The 21,713-nt window shown below is 40.3% G+C and overlaps 1 protein-coding gene across 3 annotated transcripts; it reads right to left on the bottom strand.

The window, feature by feature from the left end:
• Positions 1-329: 329 nt before the first annotated feature.
• On the bottom strand, positions 330-20,649 carry PIGA (phosphatidylinositol glycan anchor biosynthesis class A). 3 transcript variants are annotated; one of them, XM_054007266.1, is made up of 6 exons: positions 20,594-20,649; positions 16,270-17,054; positions 12,532-12,664; positions 8,518-8,650; positions 6,794-7,000; positions 330-4,245 (listed from the first exon to the last, which is right to left on the bottom strand). In XM_054007266.1, the coding sequence occupies exons 2-6, from the start codon at positions 16,982-16,984 to the stop codon at positions 3,982-3,984; spliced, it is 1,452 nt and encodes a 483-aa protein (XP_053863241.1). In that variant the 5' UTR covers positions 16,985-17,054; positions 20,594-20,649; the 3' UTR covers positions 330-3,981. The 3 variants fall into 3 exon arrangements, with proteins under 3 accessions (XP_053863241.1, XP_053863246.1, XP_053863255.1); XM_054007271.1 differs by lacking the exon at positions 20,594-20,649 and adding an exon at positions 20,252-20,321; XM_054007280.1 differs by lacking the exon at positions 20,594-20,649 and adding an exon at positions 18,229-18,264.
• Positions 20,650-21,713: the final 1,064 nt, after the last annotated feature.

Here is a 21,713-nt window from a genome sequence, read left to right as displayed (position 1 = left end):
ACCCATAAATAAGTTTCCAGCTGAAACATACTTACTTTCGTTACTAGAACACGAACACAGCATGCACACCTGGCATATCAAGTAGACAGCATATATTTGGGGCTGGACAGAGCCGTTGGCATTCTATGCTTAGTATATAGCATTTTTCCCCCTTTGAAATTCTGCTGTTTTATTTAGGGCGGGGGGGAGGGGGAGGGGGACATTTAGTAAAGCTGGTAAGTCAGTATTTTTTTTGGGACAAACTTAAATCCTTAGAAGTCCAGGCATGGATGAAAGGTGAAACAGTAACCAAACAGATCAATAAATACCAAAAGGAAAATAAATTTATATTAAAAATTATTTATACAGAAAGCCTTGACCACAAAAAATGATTAAACATTACAATTTGATATACCTTTATAGATCTATCCAGACCCTTAAAAAAGCATTTGAATATCATACAGTAAGGAGGCATTCATACTTCACTTGATACTTGTTCTGATTTTAATAGGTTATTTTACATTATCAACATGCTGTTATGTATGTTCACAGTGTCTGTACAGAGTGTCTAGGCACAAGAGGCAAGGTCTAACATGCTATGGAATGCAAATCAGTTTAAGATTTCCATCATCTTTGAAATACGGAAGTAGGTCAAATCACTCAAGTTTTCAAGATGACCCTCTCCATCAAGGAGAGGGAAATGTCTTCTGTAACCCTTTATTCAAAAGGTTTGTTTCAGACTTTGCTCCATTTAAGACACATTATTTCTTCAGTTGGTTTGATTCACTGTTTGGCAACACTTAATGGATATTATTTGTAAAAGTGGAAAATACATTTCACAATTGTATCTTCAGATTTTTTAAAAAGTATTATTTGTTTACTATTATACTAGCATTTGCCCATGAACTCTGCAGGGCTTCTGTACTTTGTTCCTCAAGTATTCCATGCCTCTGTCAGTCCCACAAATATTCTATTCTATAGCTCTCTTCCTCCTATCCTTTTCCCATTGTTGCCCACTGCTGTGTTCTGAATCACTCACTGACTGTGAAAGGAGTAAAAGTGGGCAGGGTGGGGGTCACTCATCTAACTTGCATACTTGCCCAGTGCAGGTACTCCATAGGGAAGGTACCGTGACCAGATAAATAGCTTGGTAAAGGACTTTAAAAGGAGGTGTTGGTTAAAGGAGTGGAACCGGGTTGTGTGTGTCTCTGAGGGGGGCTCCTATGACTGGTACAGCAGGGAGCCAACCCCTCTTTCTTATAGCTAACCTTAACCCTCATTCAAACAGGGGAGAGACGGTAAAGTCCCATCAATGGGTTGGCTGGGGGCCCTGGATGGGGAAAAAAAGAGTGGAGCTAGAGGAAGTCCCCAGGTAGATATTGATTGAATATGGGGTTATCTGCACTGTACACTTATCTGCTGGGTAGTCCTGAACATCTAATACTAAAGTTGCAGCCTGATTAAAACTATATCAAGTGTCTCTTGTCCTTCTTTCAGTATAGCCAGACAATGACTTCATCCTGCCCACTTTTACTCATCTAACTTGCACATTGCTATTTTAGGCCCCAGATCTGCAAATATTTACGTATATGAGTAACTTTATGTAGGAGAGTAATTCTACTGAATTCAGTGGAACTATTCATGGATACATTGACGGGGTCAAAGACCTGGTGTTTGAAAAGAGGAAATGGGGAGCGAACTACAGATATTATAAACTACACTGTTTGAGATACAGTACATTTGTAGTTAAGCCAGTCAGATTAAACTTCATTTGCAACAAGCCAAACCCCTTTTCTTTTATACGTCGTTTACCATAGAATGTTCTAGTTACAAGGCTAGAATAGTGAGCAGCAGCATCAGTGCAGTAAGTTTCCATATACATTGCTAGTGTCTGGGTATGCACGTTATAACTAAAAATATCAATGCTTTATTGCAAGGTACAGAAGACTTAGGTAACCCTGTAAATTATACAAGACTATAAGAAGGCCTTATTGTATTAGTCAGAAGCATGTAATATTCTGGCATAAGAAAGATTATTATATATAATCCTCCTTCTACTCTACATTTTAGTTTTGTATAATTTATGAGTTCTGTATGCTTTACATGAGTTCCTCTATGCTTTTGGCAATCAAAACAGAAAAGTTCCAAAAGAAAACTGAAATCAACATAACATTTCAAAAATACTTATTGCAAAACTAAGTTGAAATGGTATCAGTGATTTTTACAAAAAATAAATAGTGCACCAGATTTTAAAAATTACGAAATTCTCCTTAGTAAAGTGTTACCTACAACTGTACCCACTTTATCAATCTCTGTAGTACTACTATATTTAATCTCTACTTTTTTCTTAACATTTAAAAAATGTTCAAATGTATAATATGTTTACTGTATGTTAAATATCGAGAGCTGAGCATTTTTTCTAACAGAAGAAACTAAATCTTAGACTTTGTAAACAGTGTGCCTCTCATAATCCTATCAGTGCTTCATTAAAATACTGTTAAACAGATTTAGTTTAAAAAAGTTATCACCTTTGCACCCCAACACAGCAAAATAAACTTAAATTTTAGAAGATGTTTGTACAAAACATTGATTAGTTGCATGTTTTAAGTTATCCTGCAAAGGTCTGAAAACAACCTTGCATATTGCACATCCAGAATACAATTATATCATGGGGAGTTTCATTATGCACAGCTTCGTTAAACCCTTTAAGTTTAAAACAATGCTATAGTAAGAAATTAATCCAGTGCATACAACAGATAACATCCTGAGAGAGTTGCTTTACAGGAATGTGAAATATCATCTCTTCTCTTACTACTTATGTGTTCAAAGTTGTTTTCTGATTGATATAGGTGTAGACTACTTAGATTAGGGCTAGAGAACCAATGACTGCAAGGGACCACATTTCTCACCTCACAGGGAGTATGCAAATCTATTGGCCAGATCCACTAACTTTTTCCAGAAAGAGATTTAACTTACTGGATTCATTTAAGAACATCTTTGGTGCAGTCTAGGTGTCATGACATTTAACATTTTCTCTTCTGAAGATGAATTCAAATGCAACTGATGTCATAAATTAACAAAAATTAGTAGTTTTTGTCTAGCCCTTAGTGGATGTTTATCTACATCTCTCACACAAACAGAAGTTACCATGTTGGCAGGCCTGAGCTATTCTTGGAAGCTTGTGCCTTTGCATTATGCTGGTTTCTAAAAATAATATAATTCCCTCACTTTCATGAGTACTTTAAAACAAACACAATAAAATGTTACTTTTCCATGTAAGAGTGAAATAGGCAGTATTTAGCATTTTCTAAGATATCAAAAAAAATTCTATAATGGAGTTTTGATAGATCAGAGAGATACTGATCACATTTAGGCAGAACATTGAAGAACCCTTTCAAACCTAGTTTTGTGCAGCCAGAAGTGTCTGTCTAGGGGACACAGTTGGGTAGGGCAAGAGCTGGCTAGCAGTACATCAGGTGCTGAAAGTCTATATGGTAATGTGCTTGTTTTTATAGAAGTGATTTCACATATTTTTTGATTGATTTGGGTAGGTATTTTTATTTTGCCAAAAGGTCTCCAGTACATCAATACAAATATTAGGAGTTGGCAAAAACCATCTAAAGCTAGTTAATTTTATGTTTTGGCACCCTAGGTGCCATGAAAAATCCATGCTTATTCTCTGTATAATACACTAGTAGCAGATGAAATCTGGTATTCTGTCTCTCTGAAGGTAGTTTTACACCTGAGCTGTGCATATTACCATTTTCCTCGCTACTTTAAGCATAAGTGCAAAAGAATTGTGCCCATAAACTGCATATGTAAGTCTTTCCCCAAAACTAATTGGCACAATCCTAACTTGAGGTAGCACATTTTACCAAGTTTCTTTCCAACAATTTAGGAAAACTTTTAAGAGTTTAAATACAATGTCTCTTTGTGGAATTAATTCTATCAGCAAATACTAAAACCTTTTAGACAGCAAAGGTCTCCCCACTTAAAACATTTTTAACAGTTTAAAATCTCTTCTTTCTCACTTCCTTTTTTACTAGGAAAATACTGTTGAGTCCATGCTCCACTAGGACCCGTGGCATCTACTGCAACATCAATAATGGAATCTGGAGTCATCCATCTCAGAAATACCAGGAAAAGGAAGCTTAATACAGCAAAAAGAGCAAAAATACACCCAGTCACTGAGCCACAGTGAGATATTAGTCTGTCAAGCCGCTTGTCCATTGATAATACCACTTCATCTGCAACTCTGTCATACACCTGAAAGAGGGGAAATGAGAAAAGAGTTAAATTTTGCCGAGTAATCTTTATTATGTATAATCTCTGAAGATTAGGCAAAACTGTGTTTTACTATGTATTGCACATAATAATGATCCTGTTCCAAACTTAGATGGGAGTGTCCAACAAAAATAGTTTTACATATAAAAGACTGTCCTTTAAAAAAAAAAAATCAATGAGAATAACTAAAGAGGGGGGGAAACTTCCACAGGAAGACAGATTTAAAAGATTGGAACATTATTGTGTGTAACTTGATAATGAATGGCACAGAGGAGTGAAAGATCATTACTATTCAGCCTCTCATAATACAAGAACAAGGGGATAGTCAAACAGAAAGGCAGCAGATTTAAAACTGATGGAAAGGAAATACCTTTCCCAACTTAATTAAATTGCAGAACTCATCATCACAAGAGATCACTAAGGGCAAGGGCTTAGTGGGATTCAAAAAGGATCAGACACTCATGGAAAGTTAGTTTTTTTTCTAAAAGTCTACCAATCCAGACTCAAACTCTATTCACTCACACTTCAACATGATGATAAATTATGAAAAGATTATTACTTTCCCTGCCTACAAAAATATGTGGGAATCCCAGAATGCTGAACACTGAGAGTCCATTTTATCAGAAATTTTATTTTTCCTTTATGAAAGGAAGTCTGAAGCTCTTTTGCTATATTTACATTAAAGGTAAAGGGGGTGTGCGTAGATGTCTATACACACACACACACACACTCTCTCACCACAGGAACAAACCATACTGATTTAACTACTTGATTTGCAGCACAAAGATTCTTTGTTCATCCAAGCAAATCAGGGAGGGCTGTCTAAATTCTAATCTTTGTACCTGCAGCTAGGGAGTAAGTAGGAATGGGACACAATCTATAGCTTTCTTGATGAAAAATAACTTTGTAAGAAGAACAGGAGTACTTGTGGCACCTTAGAGACTAACTAATTTATTAGAGCATAAGCTTTCGTGGACTACAGCCCACTTCCTCGGATGCATCCACGGATGTAGTCCACGAAAGCTTATGCTCTAATAAATTAGTTAGTCTCTAAGGTGCCACAAGTACTCCTGTTCTTTTTGCGGATACAGACTAACACGGCTGCTACTCTGAAACTTTGTAAGAGTTACTAACACAATAATAGAATAGGCTTGACAATATATAAGGGACTTAACTTTCTTTTTAGTGAGTACTATTATTCAAAACTGCTATTTAAAGAATGGTGCTATACTAAAAGGGCAGCACTATAAATACCTACAACATATAGATAATGGAAGTTTTCAAATAGCCCAAAAGCCATGTCTTTGAAAACCTGATGCAACTATCATGCACCAGTTATTTCAGAGATAAAGTGAAGTTAATTCTGCAAATAACCAGTATTGTTTCATGGCTGAAAAATGTGACTTCTACTCATCCCAACATTTTCCTAGTTTGTTTAGAATCCAGTTTCTTTTAGCTCTTCCCTAAAAACTAAACCAAACTAACAGCTATAATCACACTTCAAATAGTTGGTTTTTTTTAAAGGTTACATACAACCTTTTTAATCTTCTATTCCACTATTGATTAAAAGACTATATATTCTTACAGGAGCTGCAACATTAGTATTCCTTATGCAGCAACGGTTAACCAACATAGCTGACATCAACAGCAATATTGGAGCAATGTGCAATAAGAATGTTTCAGCATGACAAGGTATTCTTAAAGTGCAAGTTAAAACATTCAAAACTGTAAAGTTTAAAAAGAAATTGATAGAGAAATACAATTCACAATCTTATGGTTGTGTTTTTTTTTTAAATATCATTATTCTATAGGACACTGATAAAACCAAGCTGACATTAAATTGCACATTATTTTATTTCTTTCCAACCCTTTTGAGGCCAAAATCAGTTTTTCTAGAAGTGTCAGCTGGAGGTGTTTGCCGCAACAAGTTATAACTGTGTTATCTATAACAGGTAAAGTTTGTCACTAATGTAAAAAAAAGTACTAACATGTAAAGTACAGTTCTACTCTGATAAGTGGCTGTGAAAACATGGCAACTTCTTACTCAACATATCCTTAACTTGGGTGTGTTCAATTGTATCTGAAGATGTTAAGATCTTATTTTAGTCACTAAGTTTTACTTCTGTTAATCTGGCAGAGCCAACAGAGACAGACAGATTCTGTTCCTTCTTGTGTATCAGACTTGTTCAGTACCTTTTCCAATTCCAAGGTCAAACAGTTATATGTGCACAAACCAACTGAAAACAATGGGGTTGCACAGACGTAATTGAGGGCATTATCTGCACTTCTGGAACTTTATTAATGGTAATGGTGCATAACAAGGAAAGAATCCAGTTTGATTTTCTAGTGGTAGTGTGAATTTACAGGGCTAGTAGTTGGCGGAGAAAACATTCACTTTTTATTTGTTAAACCATGCACATTTGTTTATTATTTCAGTGATTTCCATATCAATCTCACAATGCTACTTGTAGAGAGTCACTTTTTGAGTAAAATCACACTTTAAGACAGTCAGAAGTAGAGGTCTACGTACTTTTTCAGTTCTCTCTGCGACGTTCCTCCATGTATAGAATGTCTTTACTTTGTTATGGATAGCTTCTGGGGTTGGTAGTGTTCCTGACCTGATCTGGGCAACAGCTTTTTCCAGACCATCACACAAAGATTTCACTGAGGGCTCACATAAGATGATAAGATTTTCTGGTAGCACCTCAGGGATTCCACCAACTCTTGTACTCACAACCTTTGGAGGCAACGAAACAATTAAGTAGTATGCATGCTGCATAACATAACTCACTAAAATACAGCTATATTGGTAATAAGACAAAATTGCTCAACAGGAGTACTTTAGATCAAAACAAAAGGATCCAACCTTGCAGGTGCCTTCCAGGCACAACATCAAATGACTTCAAAAAGTTTAATCTGCATGACAACTATAGGTCTTGGCTCTAGAAGAGATGTTAGTACAGTAGCTTAGCGGTGGAATGTTCAGAATCAATATTTGGATATCAAAGGGACCTCACATACAGAAGCAGAAAGGACTATGTATAACAGAAATTTTCAAAGAAGGGAATTATCTTTCCCAAAGGTGCCTGTCACAATACACAAACGATTATGTATAATCAGGCTTGGATTCCCTCCCCACTGCCTCTTTTGTGCCCCTCTCACCTTCACCATCCCCAAGGGAAAAAGGCTAGTAGGCTAAAAAGGGGGGGGGTTGTTTTATCTCCCACACACACTTTTGAGCTTCTATGTCACTAACATTTACAAGAACATAACACATTTGAAAGTTTTGGAATACTAATTTTAATCTAAAAATATTTTTTAATAATAAAAAAAGGAAGGAAGTAGAACACAAACTCTTGTCAGGTCTATTATTATTAGGCAATAATAAAAAAGTTTAGAACTCATCCCAAGCAGCAAGTGGAAAGGGAATGGGTACTGGGACTTGGGAGAGGGGTGAGGCTAGCAGGCAGAATCTACTATCATGGTGTCTCTGGAGAGGGTTCCTGTCCCCATCATTTAAATTTCTCTATGCCCAAGACAGCCTCTATATTTAAAAAGTTACTTGGGAATGGAATCTCTGACAGTATGACTCTGCTCAGTTGCTATTTTAACCCTTACAACACTAACATGGATTCATAACACTCACAAAAGCATACAAGACAGCAAGGGATTCCACCAAGAATGTCCCAATCTTTGATCTCTTTTCCTCTTTCCTCCTTATGTGAAATCTCTATACAAAGTAAATACTTCCTCAGCTGACTTAAGAAATGGATATCAGTTCTTGAGTCGGCCAAAGAACAGTGATAAGAACAATGGTTCACTCAAGGCTACGTGAATTAACCAAAAGATTGGTCATATTCACCAAACATTTTTCTTCAAATACCTATTGCTGATGGAAGGTAGAGGCAAAAGTCTAACAGATATAGTTTTCCATGGACAGAGAGTTAACTGGCAAAAAAAAAATTCAAAAATACATACAGTACAGCATTTTGGTTAGTTCAGAGAACTGGGAGTTAGGAGACCTGTATGCTGTTCCCAACTCTACATGAACTTCCTCTGGGAGCTAAGCAAGTCAGTTAACCTCTCTCTTTGTCTCAGTTTCCAGAGGATGTGTAAATGTGGATTAATATTTGCCCACCTTGGTAGACTGCTTATAGAGCCTCAGAAGAAATGAACTGTTATAAGCATATATTATGAAAATAAGCATTGTAAAAATATGTATGCATGCATTCTATACAGCAAAGATTCTTTTACCTGTAAACCACAACTGGCTGCTTCCACAATTGCCATACAGAAGGCTTCAGTGAGAGAAGTATTGAGAAAAATGTGTCCCTGGACCAAGACGTTTCTAACATCCTGGTGTTCCAAAGCCCCTAAAAGACGCACTCTGCCCATAGTTAAAGAAAAAGATGAACACTGGTTTCACATACTGTAATAATGCTACAAAACATTACATAAATATTTTGGAACATACAGTTTACAGCGTATACATAGTACTATATTAAAGCAGTGTGGACACTATCTTATTCCAATTTCTTTAAACTTTGATTAAAAAATTAAGCCTCTGTATTTATTTAAGCCTCTTGAAAAGAAAAACCAAACTGTTTGAAAAACTGAGGTTTTATGGCAATTGCCTTTAAAATATTTCTACCATGTTTTCTAGGTTAAGAAGGGAAGATTGTGTTATTTGGTTAATATTCCAAATGTACCAGTCTCCCGTGTTCAAACAAGTGCAGCAAACAGGGAAGTTCTACAGGGAGAGTGAGAGGCTCTCTTTCTAGGTATGTTTCTACATTCAGTACCATGACCACCAGCAATGGAAAAGTGGCGGTGGCCTGCAACAGATGTGCCATGTTTTCTTTCCTGCCTGAAGCAAAAGAGATTTTTTTTGAGGTGGAAGTTAGTGGTTGTGCTGGAAGATAAGATCCATGGTTTGAAAGAATAGGTATTGACACTGCATATCTGAGAGACTGAGTACCTGGACAACCAGACTCTGAAAGTATCACCATCCCAGGTTCAAGAAGGATTTGATGACCAAGGAACCAAAAAGAGCGGAAACCAGACAGTATTGGCAGCTGGTAACCACCAGAGGGCAAGAGAACAAAGCAGCATTCTACACTGCTGGAGGAAAAAGAAGATGGACAGACTGTGACCAACTGAGCAAGGACCACAAAGAATTCCATACAACTAGAAATAGCCAATCATTACCAGATTCTTAGCATGGACACAGTACAAAGTGTGTCTGAAGATCCAGCAAGTCAAATGGAATAGAGACCATATAGGACATACCTGAGAATGGCTGCTCACCCCAACCCATAAGAAAATCCCCCATGCTCACAAAGATCTCCAAACATGCAAAGAAGACAGATGATCTTTGTTGGGGATTCTATGCTGCAGAATGGAAAGAACATTCCGCAAGGGACAGGCAGACAACAGGATGGCATGTGGTCTTCCCAGAGCCAAGACACAAGATGTGACTGCAAGATTAGATGTGCCTGTCAACTGCAGAAGCCTGACTCCACTAGCGATGGTGCATATCTACGCTACTGACACTGCTTCATGTGATAACTCAGATTATAAATGACTTTAGAGAACTTAGAAAGGTGCTGGAGGCGAGAAAGGAAGTCCTCTGAGTGAAGGAAGACAGCAAACAAAAGATTCTAGAAGCAAACCGCTGGCTAGGTAAGTGGCATAAAGTACAGGGTTTTGGTTTTGGGGAAAATTGGATCACCTTCTATGAGGAGAGGGGGCCATGCAATTTGGATGGCTTCCATCTTCTAGGGGATTGGCTGGCTAGACTAGTCAGAAAGGTGTTAAATTAATAACAAAAAGGTAGGGTGAAAAGGGAGAACAAATGAGAACTCATTTAGCACAAAATCAAAATATCAAGAATAAAATTAATCAAGGTAAATGCAGAGAAGAAATACTTTCATTACCTATACATGCTAGGAACTTAGGTAATAAGTAAGAGGAACTGGAGGTGATCATTTATGAGCATAAATTTGACCTAGTTGGTATTATTGAAACCTGGTGGAAAGATCTGCATGATTGAAATGTTCCAGTCCCCAGTTATAATGTATTCAGGATAGATCATGTGGGCAAGAGAGGAGGTAGGATTTTTCTTCCTAAAAGATATGCTCTAAATAGCTACTGGACCTGACATAGGAATTAATTCAGGGGAAGTTCAATGGCCTGTGTTACGCAGAAGGCCAGAATACATGACTCACGATAGACCTTTCTAACCATTTTTTTTTATATATATAATCTATGAGACTATAAAAATTGTGTCCCACATGAAATGCAAAACAGGAAATAGTCTGAAAATATTTTTCTGAGTTATAAAATCACACTAAAGAAATTAAAATGGCTTCTTCTGGGTAATTATCAGACAGCTATTTGAAGTCTGTAATGCATAACAGGGATATACACATCTCTAGTAAAAGTACACCTTTACTCCGATATAACGCTGTCCTTGTTATATCGAACTTGCATTGATCCGCCGGAGTGCGCAGCCCCGCCCCCCCCGGAGCACTGCTTTACCGCGTTATATCCGAATTCATGTTATATCAGGTCGCATTATATCAGGGTAGAGGTATATTTAGGAAAGCATCTCCTGCACATGTACAGTAGATTTAAAAAGAGAAACAAAATACTTATCGCTTTTTCATATCCACTGGCCAACCAGTAACTTTTCAACACAACATCTAATCAATTCCAAAATTTCAGGGAGTGTTCTAGGCATCAATGGGAGGAACCCTTTAGATTTGGGGGGAAATAGGAAAACCAGAAGAGACATGTTGACACCCTGAATTATTTCTCCCTCAGAGAGAAAAGAAATAATAAAGGGGGGAGGGAGGGCACACACAGAACCTCTGGCATGGGAATGCTAGACCCAGGTAGGAGGGCGCACAGAGCCCCAGCCATGAGGGAAGGTGTGCCAGGTTGTAGGGAGTTCCCTGCCTTGAGGGAGAACATGGGGGGGGGGGAAGAGGGAAAGACTTGAAGGGAGGCCCTGAAAGAGGGGGATGGAACGGTGGCACCTGGAGGGGGGGGGGAGAGGAAAGAGGGCTGGAGGAATGAAAGGAGCCTCTGGGTGTGCACTTAGCTGAACCCCCAGAAACAATGAACTGTGCAACCCTCTAGTACAGTTTTCATATATAGAGACAGGCTTTTTTTTAAAAACCCACTAAATTTTTGGCTTGAAAAGGAAAAGTTATTTTTAGTTTTTCAAGTGTGTAAATTTGAATATGCCAAAACATCAATAATAAGTGCAGTGTAAATAATTAAGTAGAACACTATCTTAATCCAGTGAGGATTTCATTTCTGTTTGTTTTATAAAAGGACAGAGATAGAAAAACAACTTCAGGGATTTTTTTTAATTAATTAATTAATTAATGGAGATATCCCATCTCCTAGAACTGGAAGGGACCTTGAAAGGTCATCGAGTCCAGCCCCCTGCCTTCACTAGCAGGACCAAGTACTGATTTTGCCCCAGATCCCTAAGTGGCCCCCTCAAGGATTGAACTCACAACCCTAGGTTTAGCAGGCCAATGTTCAAACCACTGAGCTATCCCTCCCCCAATTTTTGCACTATTGCTTGGTATTATATGCAGAAACAATGAACCAGCAACCCATATTGTTGTCTAATAGAAAAACAAGCTCTACTCACCCCCCCCCCCCACACACACACACACACACAAAAGAGGAGCCAACTCACAGCAATATTTGCTATGGAAACAGATCCTACCTCTATTAATTTATCATTTTATTACAATAGCGCCTAGGAGCGCTAATCAAGGACACTGTGTGTTTGTGTGTGTGTACAATGCCAAGCAGATAGTCGCTGCTTGGTAGAGCCTACAGTCAAAATATAAAATGAGACAACAGGTGGAGTACACAGATGGGGAAGCACAATAAAACAGTACTGGTCAGCTTGATAAGCAGCAGTCGCAGCAAACCAGCTACCTAACCACTGACACCTTTTTTCACTGTATGATACTGCTTGAGATGGCTAGGACTCTAACATGCTGATCCTGCAACTGGATTTGTGTGAACAGAACTTTATGCCTGTGCAGAGTCCCACTGAACTCACTGGGGCTTGGCACAGATCTGCCTGCACAAACCAACTTGCAGAATCAGGGTGTAAATTTGCAAGAGTCTGCTTATTCTCGTTCAATCTGTGTTCCTACCCGCTTCCCTCCACCCCTTCATTGTTTCAGCATATTCCTTTTTATATTTACATTGTAACCACAAACACACAGAACAAACCTGTCATGTAGTTGGTATCTTTCCCGTACCTCTTCCAAAACTATTCGCTTTGGTCCTTCTCCTCCAACTAAGAAATGTAAATCTGGATATTTCTGACAAAGTTCAGGAATTATACCACTAAGCAAATCTATACCTAAAAATACAAAATGTAGAGCAGTTATTATTGTATTTGACTGTTTAGAGCTTATCTTTCTGATGCCATCCATTCCTGTAACACTATTCACATGTGTCAAAATCAGAGGTCTCTGAAAAATGGTTGCATCACTGGCTATTAAAATATCAAAACTGATGAACTAGCAGAATGCAAGAGTGTAAGAAGTGTTTAAATTACATATCCTCTTTGCTTAGCAGTTTAAAAAAAGTCATTCCTTGTCAAAAGGAGATTTAAAAAAAAATCTAAAGCAAATTTAGGGTCTCAAACTAATTGACATTTTAAGCATATAACCATTTTCAACTTTACACAAAATTATTGCACGAGGGATCAAAATCCCAAGTGCCACAACTGAGATATGAACACAGTTTGCTAAAAAGCAGAAGACAAAGACTCAATCCTGCAACTCTAGGCACATCAGTAGACCCAATGAAGTCAATGGGTGAGATTCTCACCCCAGCTCCAACCTCTTTTACCAGTAAAAGGACCCTAAAAGGTCCAGTTCTGGTCAGATGAGAACTCCCTTGGTGCAGGAACTGAGGAGGACAGCTGCATGCTTTCCTCTGAGGACCCACTTGCAAGTCCTCATACAAGGTGGATGGCTGGGGACAGGAAGGGCATGTCAGGGGCAGGACCCAAGCATGCAATGTTGTGGAGATTCTGGGCAGCCCAGGATCTCTTTATAAAGTAAGTACTGGACCCCAAATCAACTAGCAAAAGGAATCTAAAAGCAGAAATAAAGAATGAAACTAAAACTACAGTTTTATTATTCTAATGTTTTAATTAGCATAGAGTTAAAACTGGTCATACGGATATGATATTTAAAAAAAGACTCTACTTAAATTTAGAGATAGGTGATTTACATTCAAACAGTATCTCAGTCCAAATTGTATGTCCTAAATCTGATCTGACTGAGCCACGCTTCTATGAAGCCATGGTGAGGGAGAGGCCAAACTATAGACTCATAGACTTTAAGGTCAGAAGGGGCCATTGTGATCATCTAGTCTGACCTCCTGCACAATGCAGGCCACAGAATCTCTCCCACCCACTCCTGTATCAAACCTGTGCTGAGCCACTGAAGTCCTCAAATCATGGTTTAAAGACTTCAAGGTGCAGAGAATCTTCCAGCAAGTGACCCGTGCCCCACGCTGCAGAGGAAGGCGAAAAAACCCCAGGGCTTCTGCCGAAATTCCTTCCCGACCCCAAATATGGTGATAAGCTAAATTCTGAGCATGTGGGCAAGACTCACCAGCCAGACACCCAGGAAAGAATTCTCTGTATTAACTCAGATGCCACCCCATTTAACATCCCATCCCATCACAAGATCATTGGGCATATTTACCTCTAGTAGTCAAAGACTAATTAATTGCCAAAATTAGGCTATCCCATTATACCATCCCCTCCATAAACTTATCAAGCTTAGTCTTGAAGCCAGATATGTCTTTTGCCCTAGTACAGAGGCACAGGAAAGCGACATGAATATCCCTGGCTTCCCAAGGATCCCCCAGGCTTAGCTAAAGGTCCTGTGCCATTTTCTGCAAAGGAGGGGAACAAATCCTGATAAGGTGACAATGGAGAAACTTCAGGAGGGAATCCTTATGGAGCAAATCTCCACAAGTCCCTCCCACCACAGGTTTGTTTTTGTTGTTGTTTTTTAAAAAGAAAGAAAGGAACTAGGCCACTAACATCACACTGAATGCTTGTGATGGCCATTGTTTTAATGGCTCAAATAGTTCCTTCCCCCACCTTCCAACAGAAAAAATTCATGGTAGCAGTAAAAATATCTATGAATTCAATTAAGACAATATTTTTCATTTATTGGTAGCTTAACTATTTTTAGTTATATGTATTTATATTAGCCTGAATTAGTGTGTTGTATACATATTAGTCTGAATGATAAAGAGTGAATGCTACGTTATTCCAATATGCTATATTTTACATAACATTTGTGAAACCTGAACTAAAAGTTTAGAACCTTTAGGTTTATTATAATATCAAGAAATGTCTTCCTTCTTTCTACAAGTATAATAAACAAAAGCAACTGAAAACAAAAACCTATGATAAACATTAAAATTCTGTTGAAGAAAAGAAATTAAGGGCATGCTGTCAATTAAAAATTATGTAGTAAACAGATTTCTTTACCTCTGTTACGAGCCCCACCTACGCTTACGGAAAGTGAAAAAAAATAAAATTTTCACAGTTTATGTCAGTGATGCTCAGACCTCAGTGGTTCAGGAACCAAATTAGCAATCAACGTTACTCAAAAGAGCTAATGTGAATTCATTGTTTCTTTTATTATAGCAATATATATTCATATTTAAATGGTATGACAGGCAAATTAGGTTTTTTTAATATATATTAAGTATTCTCACAGCAAAATGCCTGACCATTATTATTTTATCAACTACAATTGGTTAATAACATAGTAAAAGCATCCTGATTGGTTAATAATTAAGTCACACAGTGTTTTAATATCATGTGCTGCAAAGAACCACAAGAGGCACATTAAAGAGCCACTTACAGCTCGCGAGCCTCAGTCTGAGTATCACTGTTTATATTCTTTGTTTAATCCTTCCATTTCTTCTTACTGGGGCAATGAAAATCAAATGAGTCAATTTTCACTTATTAAACAGCTTCACTTTCAGGTTTTTAAGATTACAATGCTTATTTGCTTAAATATCAGCTCATTGCTACAATTAAAGAGGAAAAAGTGCAAACTTTTTTTTTTTTTTAAACCGGTCAGGATTTGTTATAGGAGTCAGACCTAAGTAGTTTCATACAGTTATTTATTTTCTATCTAAAAAGGGACATTGTCAGGATAAACACACATTTACTATGTGCAGGGACAGCACTGTGCCTGCCAGGAGCTCAACTGATTTCAATGGGGTTCTGTGTGACTGTAGAAATGGGACCTTACTGTAGAGTCTGTACAAGACCAAAATTTAAATCAATCTGACCGAAGTGTACATATATTCAAAATCTAAGAGCAAAGAATTTTAAAAAAAATATCAGTGGACGTAGGTTTAATTTTTCTTTCAACAAGAACATTCCCCTGTACCCCAGTACCAACCTCCCACAGAAGTCTGGCTTGGCTGGATTTGCTGCAGGGAGGCATAGAGACAGACAGTGAACACAGATGTTTAAGGCCCAGTCTTGGGTTCTTAAAAGCCATGGGCCTCCCCTGTGGAACTGTGTGGGTTTTGGGGGCACACTACATAGGTTACTTCCAGGGGACTGGAGACAGGCTGGGGGCATAGCACAGACCCTGTGACTCCATGACAGCTGCTGAGTACCCTCAGTCACTTGGTGACTCACATGGCTGGCTGTTCAGGGCCAGCTTCTGTTCCAATGAAGTCAATAGGAGTTAAGCCCCTTAGGATCAAGCCATTAGACTTAATACATGGAAGTGGAAAGAGGGAAATGAGTGAAACAACTGTTTCAGATTCAACACGTTTTCCTTCGGTCACAGATATGGCATCTGTATTCAGTTGCTTAAATACTGAATATTTCTTACCACCCATTTAAAAAAAAAAAAAAAGAGAGAAAAAAATTATTTGAAAAGCAACTTACAGTTTGGACCTCATTACCTTTTCTGTAAACAAGCCTGCTGACAACAACAACTGTTATTGTACTCTCATCCCTTCTACTTGAGTCTGGAGTGAAGTCGGTGGGATCAACAGCATTAGGGATGACAGATACGATCTCAGGATTCAGTGCTGCTCTTAGTACAGTGTTTTCCTTGCTAGTGTAAGAGACACAAATGATGTGGTTTGTGTCACACAGTGACACAGTAAGAAGTTTGTTTGTAAGCACCGAACTGACATCAGCAAATCCAAAGAGAGAATGGTCTGTAAAAACTGTCTGTAGTCCCATGGTCTTGGCATGGAAGAGTGCATCATGAGCCATGGAAGAAAAGGAACTATGGGAATGGACTATGGTGACTCTCTCCCTCACAAATATGTACCTGAGCAGAGGCAGACTGTGGAAGAGCGTTGTTGCTGTAGACTGATTGTACATGACCTTCAAAGGTAAATAATAAACTTTCAGACCATTGGTGAGGTAACGAATGCCTTTTCGGTTTCCATAAGCATGGGTGACAATTATAACTTTGTGCCCTCTTTCAATCAGGCACTGTGACAGCTGGTAGATGTGACTTTCCACTCCTCCCATATTTGGATAAAAAAAATCAGATACCATGCATATACTATGTGTTTGAATTCCAGTTGCTAGGGCTTTTACACAGTTAATGGAGGAAGCTGGAGAAAGAGTGTGTCCATGGCCTCCTATTCTTCTGCAAGCCATACTTAGAAAAAGTTCAGAAATCAGTCCTTCTGGTAGCCAGCCAGTTTGTAGATTTGGGTCTGCTCATTACCTAAGATGGTGGGGAAAAAAAAAAAAATTATTGCCAAATACGTAAAGAAGCAGGGCTTAAGACGGTCACTTCTACAAGGACCTTCATGCTACAGCAATATCAGCATTTTAGTTTCTGCAGGGCTGGCGCTAGCTTTTGGGAAGCTCTATGCCATCCACCTATAATAGAACCCACCCTCCTTCCCAGCCACATCCGACCTTTAGTAATTACCTCCCTCATCAATTTGTGAGGCTCCACGGCCTCTTGTGACTCTGTCTCCTCGTCCCATGGACCATAAAGCAAGGAGATACAGGTGTTCTTTGGCTCTGAGTGGCAGGAAGACAGAACCCCAGATCTCTTGTGCAGTTTTCTGTGACCAAACAGGACAGTGGATAGGAAGCGGGGATGATACCAGGCTGATGGGCCACTTATATAGTTGCCACAAAACTCTGCTTAGCAATAAAAAGCTGAAGAACTATATGCAATACTGTAGTACTGAATTAATCTCATACCAACAGAACACTTACCAATGTGCCTTAGACACTGTGTTAATAAACGACCAATAAAAGCGCTTAATTTTATAAAAGCCACTATTACAGCAGCAACATGTTCCACATTCTTTTAAGCAATTCCACATTTTATAAAATGTATATTGACCTTTCATTAACGTAATGCTATTGAGTACAGTATATATGTTACACACACACACAGAGTTACAGTCCTGTTAAGAGAAGAGGATCATTATCACACTATCTTAAAGTAAAAACTCAGACTTGTCCTTTCATCTCATGTCCTGGCATTCACTCTTTACACTTTGTATTAAGAAGAGTTCCTCCCGCTCTTTTTTTAAGCTCTTTAAACCAGGCCTTAATTACCGTAAAATACCACACACTTGTTTTCACAATGCAGGGATAATTACTATAACGACCATAAAAATTCTAGTCAGTTTTCTGAGTTTCTGACCCACATGTTCATATCATTGGCTCCTGTCATGTAAAGGAGTCCACGCACATGTTACTCATTAATTTCACAGGGACTCCATACGGATGTCCACACTGGCAGATTCCTTTGCAGGACTAGGACTATATTTTGTACAGCCATAGGTTCTGTGCTTGCCTAACAATTTTTAAAGAAATCTGACCAACATCATATGATTTTACTACATGCCCATAAAACGAAGTGAGGCAACTCCTACCTAAAATAGTTTTGAAGGCCACACGGGACCACTTGATCATCTAGTCCAGTGGTTCTCAACCTGTGGTCCACAGACTATGTCTAAGGTTTCCAAAGGGATCTGTACCTGCATTTAACATCTTTTAGGGGTCCACAAATGAAAAAAAGGTTGAAAACCACTTATCTCACAGACCACAAAACTTAACACAGCCATAGCTGCATCATGCCCAATACGTTTTTTTTTTTAATGAAAATACATCTTCCAGACACGGGGTCCAGGTTTTGGTTTACAAATTCTGCACTTTCAATACATGTATGCAGTGTTGTTGCAGCCATGTCAGTCCCAGGATATTAGAGGGACAAGGTAGATGAGATAATATATTTTATTGGACCAACTCCTGTTGGTGAGAGACACAAGCTTTTGAGCTATACCACAAAACCAATGATATACCTGAATACATGGATGATATTTTCATCCTCTGGATAGATGACAAACTCCCTCAGACTTCCACCACAGCTTCAACCACCACCACCCGTCCATTAAACTCTCTCTGGAACACTCCCACACAGCATCAACTTCTTGGACACCAAAATCAGCTTCAGTGGAACCCTACAGACAACTTTGTACAAGAAACCTACGGATCCCCACATCTACTTTCACAGATCCAGTAACCACCCCAAACACAGCAAGAAACTTATCTACAGCCAGGCACTCAGATACTGCAGAATAAGCTCTAAGAAGAAAGTCCGAGATACACACCTAACATACTCAAAAACACCTTCACCAAACACAGACATTCCTCTAGAGAAGTAGATCACAACATTAAATGGGCTACCCAAATACCCAGAAAGAACCTGCTTAAATACAAAAATAAATCCCTTTCCAACTGCACACCCCTAGTTGTTACCTACCACCGCACACTGGAACCCATATGGGGTATCAGCAAAATTATAACCCATACTCAATGGGCATCCCCCCCTGAAGGAAATATTTCCCAAACCCCCTCTTCTGGCCTTCAAACAATCCCCCAATCTCTCCAAGCTTATCATCAGAAGAAAGCTCCCTACAGACCAGATACACCAACTCGAAGTGGCACCAAACCCTGCTACTATAACAGATGCAAAAACTGCAGACTTATCTCCACTGCTACAATGATTAATACCCCCACACCTTTCAAATTCCATGGGTCCTACACATGCCTGTCACAACATGTGGTGTACCTCATCCAGTGCACTAAATGCCCCAATAGCAGCTATATAGGTGAAACCAATCACTATGCTCTCAATTGAACTCACAAAGGAAAATGATAAAAGACAAAAACACTGTATTACCCATGGGGGAACACTTTTCACAAAGTGCTCACTCTACATTTGACTCATCAGCCCTCATCCTCAAAGGAAGCCGACACAACACCTTCAAAAGATGAGCCTAGGAACTTAAATTCATAACTTTGCTAGACACTAAAAAACATGGACTGAACAGGGACACTGGATTTATGGCTTATTACAACAATCTGTAACCCATTAACCCCTCCTTTTTGCCCTATAGCTACAGGGGCGTTAACAGGCCACTTCATTGGAAATGGTCCCTTAAAATATGCGCTATCTATGCTATCTGTTCGGCCTTGTATTTAGCAGTAATACTCTGAGTGCCTTTCCCAGACCGAAGAAGAGCTTTGTGCAGCTGAAAAGCTTCTCTCTCTCTCTCTCCCCAATAGAAAATGGTCCAACAAAAGATATTGCCTCCTCAGCCTCCTTGTACTTTCATTACAACAAAACAGCACACGCGTGTGCCTTCCTGCACAGTGCTCACAAAAACATGCGACATCGAGTCCCCCCTTATTGGCAACTTTGGAGCCCATGAACCACTAACGTTAATGACCTTGAGCCTCTACCGCATTGTAAGACAATCATCACATTAAGAGGCGCTGCGGGACGGAAGCCTACCATAGTGTGGCAAACACCGTTGCACAAGCAGTAGCCCGCAGCTGCAATGTGTGTCTAGGGGGGGGCTGGAACCCAGCCGCGCCTGGCGCTGTACTTACACTACACCGGGGAGAGACGCGCCCTCCTGCAGAGCGCGGCCGGGGGCAGCAGGCGGGCAGGGGACGGGGCTGCCACACAAGGGCAGAGATCGTGGCCCAGGCTGCAGGGTTTGGTTGTCACCGGGGGGGGGGGGGGGGCAATGACAGCAGCTCCTCCCCCGCCCAGCCCGGCTCTGCAGCCAGCGGGGGCGGTTCTCAGCAGCGCCAGTGCAGCCGAGCAGGTCACAGGGGCCGGGGCCGCCTCACAGGCCGGGGGGGGGGGGGGCGCGGACAGACCAGGGGACTCGCTCTGCGGGGGGGAACCGGCCCAAAGGAGGGAGCGGGGCAGAGTCACTCACGTACCTGCCGCCGGCCGGGTCCACCCATTTCCGGGAAGGAGGGAGCGGCGGCTACTCACTGTCCCGCCCCCGTCGCCTAGACAACAGCCCCGCCCTGCCTCAGTGCCCGAGCAGCCCACCAATGGAGCGGGCAGCTTCAAGTCACGCGAGGCAGAGCAGCCAATCGGAAGCCTCAGTTCGGTTCAGGCCTGGAACGCGGAGAGGGGAAGGGGGCGGAGCGTGGCGTCCCTGACGTTCTGAGGCGCTCCGTGCCTGGACTTCCCTTTAACCCCTTCTTCGCACTAGCCTGGGAGTTCCTAATGCCCTCGTGCGAACGCGGGAGCACTCACCCCCCTGGCCTGCGCCGGGAGGGGGTTGCGTGCGTGTTAGTGGGGGGGATGTGATCCTGCCTGGGTTTCTGAGCCGGCAGCCGGGCGCCTCTTCGAGCTTTTCTCTGCAGCCGGGAGGGCCAGAAGCTTACTGAGCTGGGACTCTAACACACTCACCTGACTCCGGGAGCTGGGGCTCTAAGAAACGCACCATGAATCGCAAGACTCATAATAAAATCTCAAGGGATTGGAAAACTAATGTGTGTTTCTGATGTCCCACAGCACTTGCCCTGGAGTCAGCTGCTACCAACCAGGCCGCACCACCACCACCACCAAGAGTGCTGACTTGTGGAATCTCTCGGAGCTCAGTCCTGTTTTTATTCAAATATCTGTGTGCAAATCTTTGATAGAATAGCAAGATGACATAGGCTGCAATGCCAATATGCCTCTGACCTGCAGATATCTGTATCCTTCCAACAGAAGACACCATTGGGTCACAGATAGCATAGTGATTGGCTGAATGAAAACTAGCTGTCTTAAATTCAGGAAAGACCAAAGTAATGCTAGTAGAAGAGGTAATCATTTAAAGGTTCTATTCAACACCTACACCTCATCGTATCTCTGGCATTGTTGGTATGCAGCCGTGGAATCATGCTGATCCCGGAGAATCACCAGCTATCAAGAAAACTCCTAATCCTTTTAAGATGTTGATTGGTCACAGTAGTTTATATGTTTGTCATCTGTTGTCTGGAGTACTGCAGTTCTTTATATCTCAGCCTGAGAAAATTCACAGTGAAATGACATCTGGCATACAAT

Source organism: Malaclemys terrapin, chromosome 1 (genome assembly GCF_027887155.1).
Source record: "Malaclemys terrapin pileata isolate rMalTer1 chromosome 1, rMalTer1.hap1, whole genome shotgun sequence".
NCBI classification, from domain to species: domain Eukaryota; kingdom Metazoa; phylum Chordata; order Testudines; family Emydidae; genus Malaclemys; species Malaclemys terrapin.
This window is presented reverse-complemented; position numbering and strand designations above follow the sequence as displayed.

Excerpts from the sequence above, each read along its gene's own strand:
- PIGA (XM_054007266.1), bottom strand. The coding sequence starts at position 16,984 with ATGGCTTGCAGAAGAATAGGAGGCCATGGACACACTCTTTCTCCAGCT. Across the intron at positions 7,001-8,517 it reads CAGCCAGTTGTGGTTTACAG|GTTGTGAGTACAAGAGTTGG; the intron begins GTAAAAGAATCT and ends TTGCCTCCAAAG. Across the intron at positions 4,246-6,793 it reads TCGCAGAGAGAACTGAAAAA|GTGTATGACAGAGTTGCAGA; the intron begins GTACGTAGACCT and ends CCCCTCTTTCAG.